This window comes from Chelmon rostratus, chromosome 15 (genome assembly GCF_017976325.1).
Source record: "Chelmon rostratus isolate fCheRos1 chromosome 15, fCheRos1.pri, whole genome shotgun sequence".
Classification (NCBI taxonomy): Eukaryota; Metazoa; Chordata; class Actinopteri; order Chaetodontiformes; family Chaetodontidae; genus Chelmon; species Chelmon rostratus.
This window is the reverse complement of record NC_055672.1, coordinates 118,693-132,500: the sequence shown is the minus strand read 5'-3', so window position 1 is coordinate 132,500 and position 13,808 is coordinate 118,693. Positions and strand designations below refer to the sequence as shown.

General features: G+C 45.0%; 1 protein-coding gene across 1 annotated transcript in view; it reads left to right on the top strand.

Moving 5' to 3' along the window:
* tecpr2 (tectonin beta-propeller repeat containing 2) overlaps positions 1–13,808 on the top strand; it is a 31,205-nt gene that overhangs the window by 5,618 nt on the left and 11,779 nt on the right. Inside the window, exons 5-21 of the mRNA XM_041954222.1 lie at positions 2,034–2,165; positions 2,382–2,539; positions 4,700–4,853; positions 5,115–5,267; positions 5,389–5,521; positions 6,177–6,403; positions 6,502–6,724; positions 6,909–7,149; positions 7,239–7,494; positions 8,110–8,349; positions 8,448–8,515; positions 8,747–8,862; positions 9,102–9,275; positions 12,163–12,343; positions 13,003–13,144; positions 13,243–13,468; positions 13,585–13,674. Coding sequence (XP_041810156.1) covers positions 2,034–2,165; positions 2,382–2,539; positions 4,700–4,853; positions 5,115–5,267; positions 5,389–5,521; positions 6,177–6,403; positions 6,502–6,724; positions 6,909–7,149; positions 7,239–7,494; positions 8,110–8,349; positions 8,448–8,515; positions 8,747–8,862; positions 9,102–9,275; positions 12,163–12,343; positions 13,003–13,144; positions 13,243–13,468; positions 13,585–13,674 — 2,914 coding nt within the window. The remainder of the gene's footprint in view (positions 1–2,033; positions 2,166–2,381; positions 2,540–4,699; positions 4,854–5,114; positions 5,268–5,388; positions 5,522–6,176; positions 6,404–6,501; positions 6,725–6,908; positions 7,150–7,238; positions 7,495–8,109; positions 8,350–8,447; positions 8,516–8,746; positions 8,863–9,101; positions 9,276–12,162; positions 12,344–13,002; positions 13,145–13,242; positions 13,469–13,584; positions 13,675–13,808) is intronic.

Genomic DNA, 13,808 nt, shown 5'->3' with positions numbered 1-13,808 from the left:
GAAATGTTCAGCAGCAGTTACATTGATAATACCTCTCCCTCAGGTATACCACAGTTCATATACAGCTGCATTGTTCTTGTTAGCAGAATTATGGCTTCAGTTGTGTCATTAAGAAGGCTGAAACATGGTATTTACTGAAATAACCGGACTATCACACAAGGTAAATGTACTGCCGTCTGTCTCATGTAGAAACACAAAATGCAATATACTGATCTGAGTAAATTGTGATTAAATTATAAAAAGTTCTCAAAATAAATGTAGTGCAGAGTACTCCAACATGTTGTTCATGGATGTCAACTTGTTTCAGGAGCTTTTTAGAAATGAGTGAGAAGTTTTAAAGACGACAGAAGAAGAGATTGGATCGTTGTCTGAGGACACGTTGGACTGAATGTTTGAGGTTCTTTATGGAGAGCTGAAATAAAAGCTTCAGGTTTGTTTCCAGAAGTAAGAACAGCTTTAATTTAGATTCCCATTGGGACTTATAACAAGTCTAATCAGTGAATATCCAGAGAGCAGAGACGTTCTCAGCCGTATGTCACGTGGCCTGATATGTTCAGATCAGGATGGGTTTTCTGTTTTCTCTAAACTCTGCTCTCACTCAGAGGTAGTATTCATGGTTGGTATTTAGATTCACAATTTAAGTTTACTGTTATCATGCTGTTCTTTTAATACAACACTCCTTTAAAAAGAATCAGTATTGTGTTTCATAATGAACTCGCCAACACACCACGGATGAGCACAAACGAGTATCAGCCTGATAGCTGCAGGAAGACGTCTCCCACTCATTCCACGTGCATTCACTGTCTGTTTGATTTCTTCCCTTGAAAGAGATTTTGTGATCTTAATGGGACTGGTTAAATAAAGGTTTAATAATAATACAATATTTGTAGGGGTCCATTATCCTGTGGGCATCTACTGAGTAGCCTGAACAGAGGGGGGGCAGCAGTGCACATATCGAAGGAAAGAATACTGTACAGGCTGGAACACGCTCGTCTCTCTCTGGGATCCACCAACATGTTTCTTCATGTAAAAGATCTAGGAAACCAATAAAATAATAATATAATAATATAATAATATATTTACTATCAATATACATTTGTGGCAACATGAAAATCTTAATTCTTTATTGATCTTCATTAAATCTTAATCAACATTAAGAGTAGCCAGTCGTGGAATGTAACTAAGCACTTAAGTACTGTACTAAAGTACAGTTTTGAGGTACTAGTACTTGAGTATTTCCATTTTATACTGCTTTACCTCTACTCCACTAAATTCCTTTGCTAACTTCCTTAGTCCTTAGTTTTATTGTGTATTACTACAAAGTGTCTTCAGAGACTCTGCTGGAAGAGCCGTCACTTTGGCCTCCAGTGAAATCCTGGAGGATGTGACTGGGACATTTTTCACTGGTGAAACTGGGAATGGCGTGTCGTTGTAGAAACCGATCAGAAGAGTGTGACGTCCATCGCAGCTCGGTATCGGCTGCCTCTCCTTCAACACACAGCTGTGACAGCGCAGCCTTCGATGCTGATAGGCTGCTGCCTGTAATGTGTGACCAATCAAATAGTGCTGTGAGTGGGACATCTGTCAATTAGTCTAATCAGCAATCAGACAAAAAATGAACCATGACCTGTCTGTCTGTCTCTGTCTGCCTCTGTCTCTCTGTCTGTCTCTGTCTGTCTGTCTCTCTGTTTGTCTCTCTGTCTGTCTCTGTCTCTCTGTCTCTCTGTCTGTCTCTCTGTCTGTCTCTGTCTCTCTGTCTCTCTCTGTCTCTCTCTCTGTCTCTGTCTGTCTGTCTGTCTGTCTGTCTCTGCCTGTCTCTCTCTCTCTCTGTCTCTCTGTCTGTCTGTCTCTCTGCCTGTCTCTGTCTCTCTCTGTCTGTCTGTCTCTCTGTCTGTCTCTCTGCCTGTCTCTGTCTGTCTCTCTCTCTCTGTCTGTCTCTCTGCCTGTCTCTGCCTGTCTCTGCCTGTCTCTGTCTGTCTCTGTCTGTCTCTGTCTGTCTCTCTGTCTCTGTCTGTCTCTCTGTCTGTCTCTAGTTGAGGCGTTTCGATGTGGTTGGCCTACATAAAGGCTCTGTTACGTCATTGGCTTGGAGTACCAACGGGATGAAACTTTTCTCTGGAGACGATAAAGGACGAATTGTCTTCTCCTCTTTGGACCTGGACCAGGTGAAGCCACAACTACACAACAGTTTAATACAACCATAAATGTTTGGAGAAAGTACAATTAATCAAACAGTTAATCTGTCAATGAATCAGGTGATGTTGGAGCTCTAGATAGTACACACCATCCTGACCTGACTGTGTGTGTGTACGTGTGTGTCTGTGTGTCTGTGTGTGTGTCTGTCTGTCTGTCTGTCTGTCTGTCTGTCTGTCTGTCTGCAGGGGGTGTGTAAACCTGTGCTGCTGCTGGAGGAGTCCTCAGGTGTGGTTCAGATGGAATACAGTCACCAGGTGCTGCTGGTCTCAACACAGCAGAGATCTCTGCTTTACTGCACGCAGAAACAGGAAGTCCAGCAGCTGGGCACCAAGCCCCGCAAGAGGTAAACACACAACACACACAGGCGTCCCACAAGGATGTGGAGTAGACAGGTCAGGACAGGTAGCAGGTCCGGCCATAACAGCCAAAATCTGTAGTGCTCCCTACACAGGCTTGACCTCACTGTCAAGTCCTGGATGAACTCTCCACGGGGTGTCAGCCTGACCCCTCAGTTTACCTCCCATGACATTTAACCTGTTAGTCTCCAACAGGTGAGCAGAACAATCTGTAAAATCCTGAACGAATGTCAGCCGAGGAAAAGGATCATCGACATTTGGTAGAGTATCCATCCTGTAAGTGTCTGTTTAACAAAGAGAGTTCGGTCTGTGTCAGCGCACACTTCCAGGTGTTGCACAGGTAAATGACCGATGAAACCCCGTATGAAAGGTCAGATCTGCAGCATTGATCAGACGATGTCCACAAAGTTCCCCCATGTGTCTGTGCAGCACTCTGCACCAAAACAGGAAAGCAGGGTTTGTCCGTCTCTTCTTGTGGAACATCCCCCACCCAGTAAACCCCAGGTTCATCAGGAACAGGTTCAGTGAGACCCGACCCCTCGCCCGCACCCCTGCTGGCTGGGCAACATTAAGAGCCCCTGCCATCCTTCCTCCTTTGGCAGGAACATCACCCTCTGTAGGACCCCGATGGTCCCAGAAGAAGTCCACTAACACTGCCTTCATCCAGGCCAGCCGCAGTGGTGCCAAATATGTCCCTCAATATGAAATACTCCAACCAACATGGCTCCAGCTTGTGGGTCTGCAATAGATGCTACTAACCACGTTAGCATGTGGCACCGAAACACAACACCAAACTCAACAGGCTAACCGACAAAACAAACAGTCAAGAAACACAAAAACGTCAAAGCTGAAGTTTGAAGTCTGTATTGACCCTCAGAGCAGTCTGAAGTGAAACGATCAGCACACACAAATTAGCGTTCTTAGCTTTGTTACCTTCGCATGCTGTTACTGGAGTCGATGTTACAGCGAGAAAAAAAGCTTTTTTTGTTGAAAAAGCCCAGCTGTATGTCACACACGTTAATTATAAAGCTGTATTTAAACAAGGCCGAACACTTTGGAAACTTCATCCGTCGTGACTTCCTCATCAGACAACACTGACTTTTATTGGTCGGCTTTTGATCTTAGTTTTATTTATCCTTATTTTATTACTCTTTAAATGATCGTAATTCACAAATGAAGCAGCCACGGAGGTCAGGCTCAATTGGCATCCTAGCTTCACTGGCTAACGGCTCAGCTGATCTCAAACCAGCCCACATCAGCTGACAGATCAGCTGATTCTCTGCCTGCACCTCGTTGGCACATCTCAAACAGGGCGCTCTATTTAAGCTGCTTACCCTCGCTGCTTCCTCTGCAGGCCGTTAAAAAACAGCTCCACCTTTATGCTAATCTGACTGAATCAGTGTCATCTCTGTTGTCATTGATGCTGCTCTGTTCTGTCCCCTGGGGGGTCTTTGCTGCTGGTCTCCCTGCTGTAGCTGTTCCATGTAGGCACATGGACGAACAGAGAGATGCTCTCTCTCTCCTTCAGGCTTTTACGTCAGGGGGGTCCCAGAACAGATACAGCCAAATGTAATAAATGCTGTACTAATGAATATGCTTTGACGAGTTGTCCTGACTGAACTTATTAGTTTTACTGATTGGTTACTAATGTTAATGGTTTTTAACACATTTATCATGTTTGTGTTTGTTTTATTTGTGTTACTGATGTTTTACTGCCCACAGTTTGTTTCTGAGACAGATCTCGCCCTGCGCAGCACTTTCTGCTTTGTGTCATAATGCTAATTGCTTGTGCAGCTCTCCAGCAGCTGTGACGGAGTAAAAAATCACATCTGTCACACTATACAGAGGCAGGGGGAGGCAGGGGGAGGCAGGGGGAGAGGCCTGGAGGAGGATGAAGGTCCTGATCCAAAACCTCTGGGTTTAATAGTTTCAACAGTATTTGTCGTGTGAATTTAGTAGTTGTACACGTCAACAGTAGTTTTACAAGGATTAGTAGTTGTACACATTGATGATAGTGTTAAGTGGGTTTAGTAGTTGTACACATTGATGATAGTGTTAAGTGGGTTTAGTAGTTGTACACATTGATGATAGTGTTAAGTGGGTTTAGTAGTTGTAGGCTTGAACGATATTTGTTGTGTTGGTCACAGCAGCGGCAGGTTCGGAGCCTGCTTCCTCCCGGGTCTCTGCAAACAGAGTGATCTTCAGGTGTTTGCTGCTCGACCTGGACTCAGACTGTGGAGGTCTGACATCAGAGGACAGGTGGAGGACACTCGACTGCTTAGGCCGCTCTTCAGCACACAGGTAGACTGGGAATACTGGGAATGTACTATACATACATTTTGTACTGGTGCTATTACAGTAGCTGTTATCAGAAACTTCTTCTGGGGTCACATGATACAAATACGTGAACCGGTACTACTGCTGATGTTACTGCTTCCGTATCTCTTTGTCCTCGGTCAAAGACAGCTATACGTGGTGTATTGGTCTCGAAGATGTCTTGTTGTCTCCACCCATCCCTTAGATAAATTACATTTTCTCTGTGTGCCTACCTCTCTGACTCAGACTCCACAGTTTGAGTTGTTTCCTCGTCCTGATCCAATCGGAGCGTACCGTCCGGCAGACAGACAGCTCGGCCTGCTCAGCTGTTTCCTCAGAGAGGGCTGGCTTCTTAGCTGGAACGAGTACAGCATCTACGTACTTGACTGTCTTAACGAGGTAGGACAGCTGTTTGTGATAAGTTGTTAATGGATGCAGCATCTACTTCATTGACTGTCTTACTGAGGTACTACAACTGCTTACAGTACTGCATTCATAGGTTTCTGTTTGATGTTTTAAGGTGATAATCGGAGTCTTGGAGAGCAGTGGAGACATTGTGTCAGTGTCGTGTTGTGACAACGAGATCTTCATCTTGAAAGGAGACAGGGACATTATCCGTCTCTCCAACAGCCCAGAAGGACTCCCCTCCAACTGTGAGTACTGCTATTACTACCACTAGCATTAGTACCAATACTACTGCTTCCATGGTTACCCCTAACCCTCTACAGCACCTCTCTTCTAACCTAAACATAACCTCTGCTAGTAGACAAATACTTCCCTATAACATGAGTGACTGGCCTACATCTGTGAGTAACACCACTGCCATCACTACTACTATTTGTAATAGCACCACGACTACTGCTGATACTGCAACCACAACCCCACCCTCCTGCTAAAAATACCACAGTTAGAAAACATAAATCATCTCTAACGACCCAGAGGGACTGGCCTCCAACTGTAGGTAATACTACCTCTACTACCACTCTATATGTATAATATGATGAATATTAATCCCACTACCCTGAAGGACTGACTCAACCATCAGTAATGCTATCACTGCCAAACTTACTACAGCTAATATTTAAAATGTAAAATGTGTAACAGTAGTAGTGATAAATTAGTGGACCACAACTGTGATGGTGCATTAAAAAATCACTTTGCAGTTTTTTCAGTGTCAACAAACAGCCAAACGATGAGCTCCCCAACTGAAAGTAAAGAGATTCAGTGCCAATCATCCTGGCTGATCGTGACAGCTCGTTAAGACTGATTAGGACTCGTGTTTTTAATCTTTCTGTCTCTATTCTTCAGTGTCGGAGTTCTCTGTCCGTCTGTCTTCACCTTTGGCCACACCCACCATCCTCCCGCCAACCGGATCAGTGGAAACGGCTCAGCCAATCCGAACCATGGCTATTATTGTTGAGGGTGGGGGGCGGGAAGAAGGAGGAGGAGGACAGGAGAGGCACATTGAGGAGGGAGAGAATGAGGAAGAGGACGAAGGAGTGGAGGAAGTGGAGGAGGCGGAGGAGCAACTTGAGGTGACTGTTTAAACTGGTTGACTCATTTCCTTACAGACTGGTTACCTGTCCTGTCACCGTCCACGTCACGTGATCTGCTATTCTCAATGTTTGTCCAGGTGACGGAGCAGCTTTGCCAACGGTCCGATTTTTTCACCAGCAGCTCTCGTAGCCGCAGCAGCTCTGTCACTTCCTGGGACAGTCTCCATGGAAACACTCCGGTGACCACATCCTGTGAGCTGAGCTCCAGACGCTACAGTGCCCCCCTGGGTCAGGGGGAGATGCAGCAGGAGCTGGTGGTGAAAGCCATCAGAGTGAAGAAGAAAAAGAGGAGACGACAAGGCAAGCAGACAGACAGACTGAGAGACAGACAGACTGACAGATGACAGACAGACAGACAGAGAGACAGACAGACTGAGAGACTGACTGACTCAGACTGACTGACTGACTGACTGACAGACAGACAGACAGACAGATATAAGAGTCATGACAGAAGACTGAATGTTTTGTCTCTCTGTGTCCTCAGACAGCAGGAGTGGGAACCGTCTCTCTGACAGCAGCTGTTCAGACTCCATGCTCGTAGTCCAGGACGGCAGTTGTAGCGATGGAGGAAGTGGGACTCCTCTGAGTGACCAAGCCTCCGTCCTTGGTCTGGACCTTCGGAACCATGACTCCCCAGAACAAAACCAGCGCCAGGACTCACAGGAGGCATGGGGTGGAGGTATAAAGGACAGGGAGGAGGTGGAGTCTTCCTCCAGTCAGTCTTGGTTAGTAGCTGGGAACCTGCTGACAGAAACAGTGTGGTTATTTCTCATCACCACTCACAGTCTGTCTCATACATGTTTTCTTTTCTCAGCTCCATCCTCCCCCCAGGCTCTCTGCTCCTCCAAGGTGTGGAGAACCAACTGAATCCAGGAAAGACCTCTGGTCCTAATCCAGAGGCAGAGGTTGTCCCCCCAACCCCAGATGTGGATCTGCTGCTGGAGTGCACATTCTCTTACATGCACAATACTGAGGAGGATGATGGACAGGAGCAGCATCCAATGGAAGAACAGGAGGATGAGTTTCATAGCCCTCTGATTGAACCAGAGGAGGAGGAGGAGGAGGAGGAGGTGGGCTGTTGCTGGAGCTTCTGTTAAACATACATAAACATGAAAATGAACATATTTGTGTCTAATGATCAGGTGATATCATCACAGTAGGCACTAAAAGGAAGTTTACACTGTCACCTGCCGAGTCCCCAGACCTCCGTGACTAATCCGCAGATCTCTGCAACTAGTCCCTAGACCTGACAAGCAAGTTCCCAGACCTCGAAACTAGTTCTCTGGCCTCTGCTAGACAGTTGCTGGACCTCTATAAGCTTGTCCCCAGACCTCTGCAAATAGTTCCAGACCTATGCAAGTAGTCCATATACCTCTACTGCTAGTCCATAGACCAAAACAACTACTCCCAAGACTTCTGCAACTAATCCCAAGACCCCTGTAAGGTAGTCGCCAAACCTGTGCAGCTAAACCCCAGACCTCTATTGCTAGTCCCTAGACATCTGCAAGTTAGTTCTAGGCCTCTACTGCTAGTCCCCAGGCCTGAACAACTAGTCTCAAGACCTCTGCAACTAATCCTCAGATCTCTGAAGAGTCCCCAGACCTCAAAACTAGTCCTCCTTTTTAGACTATTGAATCATTCTAATAAATATAATTAAATCTTAATTTTCCTCTATTTGTATGCAGGGTGATGACCTGGCACCCCCTGCTGGTCTGGTGGACCAGATGTTTTACTCCACTTTGTCCAGTCTGGACAGAAAACCCAGTATGTCCAGTGATGAAGAAGCAGACATCTACAGTCATACTGTTCCCCCTGCTGGCAGCATGGGGTTGGCCCTCAATTGTCCATCCAATCACACAGAGAAGACAACAGAGAAACAGTTTGGCCAGGATGCCCAGGACAGAGATGTTCACAAACCTGAGCAGGTGAGACACTCAAAGCTGACCAGGAGAGACGCACACAAATGGGATCGGGTGAGTCCATGAGGTCTTACTGTACAGATTTTTTTCTTTTGTCTGTTAAGTTGGCAGAAAGCTGGATGGGATACTCTGGACCAGGATGTGGAATACTGAGCCTGCAGGTGACTGAGAGGTGGGTGGTCAGGCGACTCTCAGGTGATTGAAGTATGACCTTTGTTTCAGGCACTTGTGGTGTGTGAACATTAAAGGACGACTGCGGTAAGGTAAGACTGGCAAGTGTTTTACAGGTCTGTGACTAGTAACTGACAGGTTTCCATACAGGTAACAGATGGGTATCTGGCAGGTGACTGACATGTATCTTGTGGGAGACTGGCAGGTATCTGACAGGTGACATGTGTTTCAGGTATGTGTGGTGTCTCGACTTTAAAGGAGGACTATACTGCAGCACTCTGCCTGAAACTGGACTGACCTGGCAGCGCTTTGAAGATAACGTCCACCAGATGGCACTATCACCTTCAGGTGAGCAATTGGCATCACACTTGAAAGATCCTCTCTTCATTAGTTGTAAACAATGGTTTGTACAGCGCCACCTGCAGTTAATAATGTCAAAGCGTCTGCTTTATTTCTGTTTATTTGCAGCTTAGCTGAGTTTCCATTTAAAACATTTGGTTTTTCTTATGTTAAAGTAGGCAGCTGATAGTCCGGCGTACAGGTGTATGTAGCATTAGCTAAATGCTAACTGTAGCTAACTCCATCAGGTAATCTGCTGTGGAAGGTGGAGCAGAAGAGCATGACTGCATTTGCTTGTGCTAAAGTATCAGTTAAAGGGAAGCGTCACTGGTACAAAGCTGTGGAGCAAACGGGATTCGTGGCTTTGAGTGACGACTCTGCCTGGATCATCAAGACCAACGGAGACCTCTACCTGCAGACAGGTAATTATTCATATATATTAGGGCTGTCAACAAATATTCTACATTCAAATTTATTTTCAAATTGTAAAACAAATCTGGCAATTGAATTGTAAAAATTATTAATTACCTTGACTCTATTTACAGGGAAAATCTGTTAAAGTCTAACATATTAAAAACACAGGGGCAGTCAGGGCTGAAAATAATTCCAGAGTTAATGTGAAAATAATCCAGCTCTACACTCTGTCACCCTCTTTCTCACTCCTCTCCTGATTGGTTGAATTCAGAGTTTATTTATACCAATCCAGAGTTAGTGATGATTGTTGGAGCAGCGAAACACGAGCCAAGAAGCTGCTTCCTGTTTGACAAGAAAGATCTGACTTTCTCAAACGTGTATCTCAGTGGGATCCTGTCCGTCATATCGTCAGACTCTTAGAACAACAATCTGAGCTGTCAGCGGCAGAAACACCTGTAGTGGACACAGAAACATCAGTAATTAGGATCATAATCAGAGAATATTTGACTGGAATTCCTCCTGTTTGTCTGGGAAATCTTCCACAATGTGTTGATGCTGACACCAACCTGAAACTCTTTGAAAATTAAATGTAGGTCAAGCTGAAACGAGCGCGTAATTCATCGCCACACAGAGGACATTATTTTAATTGTTCATTTTGTCATGTGTGGGTATGTTTGTCATTTAAAGGACGTTTATGTCTGAATGGTATGTCTCTTGTTTTATTAGTTTTCCCTCTTGTGGACATAATGCACCAGAATGGATACTGGAATGGTTTGAACCTTTTCAACCACCTTGTTGATGTTGGAGTAATAATCTGGATTGTTACTATTTGGTCCAAGTCATTCTCTGGTTGATTTAAGTGTGTCCGTTCTTTCACACACAGTCGAGTCTCTGTCAAGTGAGGGCCCTTTGAACAGTCCGGCTGGGGGATGATGGATGGTATGTGGAAAGCAGCTACAGTGCTTTAGCCATCCACGAGGAGGAACAGGGATTATAAAATTGGTTTACTGCCATCAGACTGCTATAGTTTGCCCCTTTAAGTTTGCCTAGTGCCGCTCTTATTTTAAGGTCATGAAAATATTATGCTGCAACTTCATTGATACAGGTATTTGTTTTTAGCTAACATTTAATAGATTGTTGATTAAATTGAGCAAATGAGATGGTTGAAGATGCCTCTGCAGTACTTTTGGATTACTATATATCTGTTGACATATATGTCATATACATATCATTTGTATATATCTGTGTGCCATCAAAGCACCAAAGATGTATTATCCAATCAAAAATCAAAACAAAAGTTGTCTCATGACACTTTCCATGCAGGGAAGGTCTAGACTACGCTCTTTAATGTAAAGAGACCCAACAATTCCAGTAATTCCCCCATTAGCAAGCACTTGACATAGGCAGGGAGGAAAAAAGTCCTTTTAACAGGCAGAAAGCTCAAGCAGAACCAGGCTGTAGGTGGGCGGCCGACCCGTTGATAGTAACAGCTACAGTAATAATAGAAATATAACATAACAAAATGGAATATGACAGTACATGTATATGGTATGAGTATGCTAATATATGTATATATGATAGTATATGTACATAATAACAATAATTATGTAGTCATCGAAGTATGATCAATAATAATATCATGAAATAATAAAAGCTGCAGTGGGTGTAAAGCAGGACCACAGCAGTAGGTGCGACCATGTGTCAGAATCCAGGCGCAGCCAGGATCCACCTGCGAGACGAGAAAGGACAAAGACTCTGAGAAAGACGCCCAGTTAGTAACATGCATTAATGGACATGTGTACAGATGAAGAGGAAGAGGAGGAGAGTCTAACTCTATAGCAGCATAGCTCAGGGCTGGTCCATGACAAGCCTGAGCCAGCCCTAACTTTAAGCTGTATCGAAAAGGAAAGTTTTAAGCCTGCTCTTGAATGTAGAGTCAGTCTGTCCCCTGGACAGAGACTGGAGGAGCGTCATCTCATGATGGCACACAGATACTAACATAGTCCATCGCTTTGCATAAAGAATATTGAAATTAATCAGATATTCAACAGTGCCACCATCTGGAGTATCACAGTAACAAATATGTAAATAGTTTTTTTAAGGGTTATGGACTGTGGGCTATTCCCTTAGGCAGCAGAAACACAGACGTATGGAAAGTGTCTACGAAGGGCTCAAAATTTCTGTGAGAGAGCCCTCGTGGACCTGACAGTTTGGCAGTGAAACGTTCCTTTTGCCATTTTGGACTTACCAGGAAAGTCCATGCATGTGGACATTGGGATTGGTCCAGTGCTCAAGTGAACCCTCACCTCACGTGTACTCCTCAGCTCAACGCTGCCCTCTTGTGTGTCATTTAGTAATTTCACCATTGTGAGGCTAGTCAGGCACAAATCAGTAGGTGATTTACCACCACTGATATTAAAAATCAATAGGTTTTCAAATAAAGTAACTGAAAATGCTTTGGCTTAATGACAGACGTTATTCTTTACTATCCAGTTCACTTGTGTTTACAGGCGACCTGTTGCCTGCATAAAAATCATATTATATCATATTAGACCAGCAATAGAAGAAGTGTAGGCTACAGGAAGCCGACCATTGCAATGATAAAGGGATTTACTTCAGCCTCCGTGTTAAAGATGAGCTTCCTCTGCAGGGTGTCTGGACCTTAGAGACGGAGTGAGGGGCTCAGAGGAGAAACACTGCTCCTTCTTGTTGACTTAGCAGAGGTGGTTCAGCATCTGTTCAGGTCCTTCCTATCCTCGTCCCTGTGGAGGAGGAGACTCTGGGGCAGACCAGAGCCCCATCAGGCCAGAATGGGATCTTCCAGGAGGAGTTGGAGGTGATAAAGGACTTCTTGTGTGCTGTTTTTATAACAAACATTGTCTCTGTGTCCATCAGGTCTGAGTGTGGACCGCCCCTGTGCTCGCTCGGTGAAGGTGGACTCTCCCTGTGTTTTCAGCCAGGTGTGTGTGAGAGAAGGCGTGGTCTGGGCTCTGAGTGAACACAAAGCTTTATTCTACAGAGAAGGACTGAACAGCTACTGCAGCGAGGGAGAGGGCTGGAAGTATGACACTGTCAGGTACTGCTACTACTACTGTAATACTACTTTAATGTTACTGTAGTACTACAGCGAGGGAGAGGGCTGGAAGTACAACACCATGAGGTACTTCTAATGCTGCCATCCTACTGTAGTACTTCAGCGAGGGAGAGGCTTGGAAGTACAATACCATCAGGTACTACTACTACTGTAATCCTACTCTAATCTTTCTGGACTCTTGTGGCTCTGAGCGAACACAGAGCTTTATTCTACAGAAAAGGACTAAACAGCTGCAGCGAGAGGCAGGGCTGGAAATATGCCAATATACTTCTACTACTGCTGTAATCCTACTGTAGTACTGCAGTGAGCTAGAGGGCGTAAAGTGCAACAGCTAGTTGCATTTCACTTCCCTTACTGAAAAAAATGTCCATGGTAGAATTGTTTGTTCACACTTGATGGTTTTTAGCATAATGAGCTTTGCCTGTGAATACTCTCATCCATAATGAGCTTTGCCTGTGAATACTCTCATCCATAATGAGCTTTGTTATCTTGTACTATTACAATCAATGGGACTTTTATTTTTGAGCTATTTTAAAATGAGCTGAGAGGAAATGATTTATCGATCAGTGTTTCATAAATCCTTTTTCTGATTGTGTTACTATATATGTGTACGTGTGTATATGTGTGTGTGTGTGTCACAGTGAGGCTCAGGGTCTGGAGTTGATGTGTGTTGCACTGGGAGATGGTGGTACAGCATGGGCACTGGATGCCAGTGGCAGCCTGTGGTTTAGAACTGGTATCTGTTCATCCAGACCACAGGGTGATGATGACCACTGGTGGCAGGTAGACAGAAACTCTTTGTGTTTGATATTTAAAGTTTGTCCTGGTTACATCTCAGTGTGCAGCTCAACAGTCTGTCTGTCTGTCTGTTTCTCTATCAGATCAGTATTTCAGACTACGTGGTCTTCGATCAGGGCAGTCTGTTCCAGACGCTGCTGCAGGCCACCCAGAGTGTTGCCACAGTCACCAGGGCACCAGTGGAGCGGGTCGTGGCCTTTCTGTCCCAGTACTCACAGTGTCAGCCGAGCCTGGTTAGTGCCAACACCAGCGGAGTCTGGGTCGCCTCGGGAAAGAACCAGCTGCACCTTGCCCGTGGCAGTCTCGTGGGTCCGTAGAGTTCAGTAGAGTACAATGTGCTGCAGTACCTTACAATAAGGCAGCAGAATAGCCTTGAGAGTATAGTTTTTAGTTTATCAGATGCTGTTTGTGTTTGGTTGCTGTAGGAACTTTCTGGCAGAATGTCGTTCCAAGAGGAACTGTCTCAGCCACAAGGTGGACCTTCATCACTTCTTCAGCTGTGCCTCACAGAGAAGGTGTGAGACCTGTACACTACACACATCCAGACCTCAACAGCTAGTTCCCCAACCTCAACAACTAGACATCAGACTTGAACAACTAATCCTCCGTCCTCAGCAACTTGTTCCCAGACCTGAACAATTAGTCCTCA